Genomic DNA, 2,887 nt, shown 5'->3' with positions numbered 1-2,887 from the left:
TGATCTGGTCGAGGGAAAGATTTCAACACGCTGCCCAAGTCACTGGAGGCATCTGCAGCTCGCTCGTGGTGCATCACAAACCTCTGCCCGTGCATTACCCGAATCTGCTGGGAGATCCTAGCAGCGACAGAGGAGACGATTAACCAATTTCAGGTTTGCTTTCACAATCCTCCACCCCAAATCCGTTTATATTAGTAGGGATTTGGGGCACGTTTACACATTCCGTCTTAGCAAGATGCCTCCTGCGGCAGCGAGATCCACTAGCAGAGGAAGCAGAGGAGAGCAGCCACAGTCAGATGTGTGCCGCTCTCCAAACAACCTCTGTTTTGCTTGGAAGCTGCAGACAGGTTAGGAGCACGCGTTGGAGCACTTGGATGAGGAATTATTTGTACTTTTTAGTTATTTTTTTTAATGCGTTTTTTTAAAATATACAATATTAGCGAGGACATTTATAGGAAAGAAACGCTGAAGCAGGCTAAAGACTGTGTGGCTGCAAGCGAGCAAATTTGCGGTTGTGAAACCCTTGCATACATCTAGCTAGCTAGCTGGGTACCACGTGTCCATCATGTCTCTGTCATCTCAGCTGTCTGGCGATGGAGCACACGATAAAACTCACCTCTTTCAGGGGACTACCTGTAATTACCTTTTTAAAGTAACCCCTATGGTCCCTGGGGATCTCATGCTTGTGCTGTGGCAGATTTACTTTTACAAAAATTTGGGAGATAAACAGCCAGCTGAAGATGATAGGAAGACCCTGTTGGTTTTGATGTTTTTTGGATATGTACCTTTTAAAACTACGGGTTTTTGCCAGGAGACATTTGGTGAGTTGAATTTGAGCAAAACAGCTATTTTCTATTTTCTATTTTTCGTTCGTATTGTATGGCATAAAAAGCCAAGCACAATCCGAAGGTAAATACGACTTCTGCTCTCAAACAGGCCTCAGTGCTCTTCTCCTCCCTGTTGTTCTCTGGCAGAGAGGTATTGATTTACTGAAGGGAGGTGCAGGGACTGTATGGCAGCTTGGGACCCTTTCAATAATCAAGATTCTTGGTTTACTTTACCGTCTTGCTTATTTTTCTGCACAAAACCCCGATGGAGTCGAGCAGTGTAAATCTGAGAAATTATCTTGGGTTTAGGCCAGCTGAGATATTTTCAGTCTCTGTTCATCCTTGGACAAAAACCAGTGCAAGCAAGCTAAAAAAGCCAAATATGTCCAAATTCTCAGTAAGCTTTGAGGGAACATCCATAAAATAAGTACTGGCAGGTGGCATTATGAAGTGCTCAAAACAAATGCTTGAGAACATTGTTGTTGAAAACCGGCCAACCCAAGTATCTCCCCCTCCGCAGAGGCTGAGCCAGCTCCTCCCCAGCACCCTGTCTCTGATGGCCGCTGCGTTTTGCGCCTTTGCCCGGCAATTAGTGGCATTTCCTGGGATACACTTTCATGTGGAATTTGGCTCTCCAGGAGGACATTTTGGAAGAGTTCTAGGTTTATTCTAAGAGGTGGCAGGAGATACAGGCAAAGCATTGCCATACTCCTTGAGTTTGGTGGAGCGAGGAGGTCTGGATCCAAGCCAGCAGTGCTGGAAGTTGGAGGTCCCTGGCCAAAGCGCAGGTGGGTTTAGCAGGGTCGAGATTTGGGGAGTGCAGTGGAAGTAGGGTCCGTATACCATGAGCAAACACGAGTGCATGGCAGGTGGGTGGCACCGCTTAGGTACTGCGTGTCCCTCCGGTCGCCCAGGACTTACCCCCGGCCATCCAAATGGCAGGAATTGCCCTTCAGACCAGTTGTCACCTTTGACATAGAAGAGACCAGCAATCATGATGAAGATCCAGACTGCCAGGTTAATGACGTTGAGCACGTTGTTCAGCCCCACCGAGTTCTTCACCCCCATGGCCACGATGATGGTGACAATGACAGCAATGACCAGGGCAAGAAGGTCGGGGTACGACTCCTCTCCTTTCCCTAGGTAAGAGACAAGAGGTGTGTAACTCTCCATCCATAGCTGTGGACAGCACCTCCAGAAACTCTGGGGGCAGCTTTTTAAAACACTTTTCAGACCCTGAGGCTTTGCAGAAGTCCTTAGTCTCATTGCAAAGGTGGTCTCCAGATGCCCCTGCCTCTGCTAGCTAAAGTTGTTTTATTGAGGTGATAAATCTTGATGCCTCGAGACATAGGAGTCTGGGGACGGCAGCAAACAAATGATCAGGTCCCAGTCTGCATAACATCTACCTGCCAAATTCTAATTAAAAATCAATCAAACATTAAGTTTTCATGACACAGTTACAGGACAGCTAGCTGTTTTACTTACTGGTAGGAAGGCCAAATTCTAATTAAAAATCAATCAAACACTAAGTTTTCATGACACAGTTACAGGATAGCTAGCTGTTTTACTTACTGGTAGGAACCACGGACTGTTGCTGGAACTGCTGGTCATACAGGACCATCACAGCCCTGAGTTTCTACATGGCAGTACTGCAGACACCAGCCTGTACCCTCTCACAAGGCTCTGCGTGTGCCTTAGCAGGACCAAGCAGAGTGCTTGCACTGGGTGAAGTGCTCCCGTGTTCTCGTTAGCCTCTGACAGTCGGCTAATTTTTCTGGATGCTTATTCTGCTAAATGCCAGCTCATCCCAAAGGGGCTCCAAGTATTGTGTATCCCATTCCCCCTGAATCCCGTCTGTGAACCAGACAGCAACGGCAAGTTACCAGAGGCAGACGGAAGGTGAATAATGAATGAAGCCTAATACCCATGTCTGACTTTTGACGAGCTTCCAATTACTTTTCAGGCCCTAATTAACACAGGTAGCTATGCGCAGCATGACGCACCTAGTCCGTTCAACGTCCCGACGCTGTTGATCATCCATCGGCTGATAGTGTGGTTGG

At 47.4% G+C, this 2,887-nt stretch overlaps 1 protein-coding gene across 1 annotated transcript in view; it reads right to left on the bottom strand.

The window, feature by feature from the left end:
• Positions 1-2,887, bottom strand: part of SLC7A14 (solute carrier family 7, member 14) — a gene marked incomplete at its 5' end in the record, with an annotated part of 20,543 nt that overhangs the window by 5,879 nt on the left and 11,777 nt on the right. The window contains 2 exon segments of the mRNA XM_009697457.1: positions 1,749-1,966; positions 2,831-2,887. The exon segment at positions 2,831-2,887 is cut by the window's right edge and continues 33 nt beyond it. Of these exon segments, the coding sequence (XP_009695759.1) occupies positions 1,749-1,966; positions 2,831-2,887 (275 nt within the window).

The sequence above is a fragment of the Cariama cristata genome, unplaced genomic scaffold (genome assembly GCF_000690535.1).
Source record: "Cariama cristata isolate BGI_N322 unplaced genomic scaffold, ASM69053v1 scaffold17433, whole genome shotgun sequence".
In the NCBI taxonomy this organism is placed as follows: domain Eukaryota; kingdom Metazoa; phylum Chordata; class Aves; order Cariamiformes; family Cariamidae; genus Cariama; species Cariama cristata.
The sequence above is the reverse complement of the archived record's forward strand: the minus strand, read 5'-3'. Positions and strand labels throughout refer to the sequence as shown.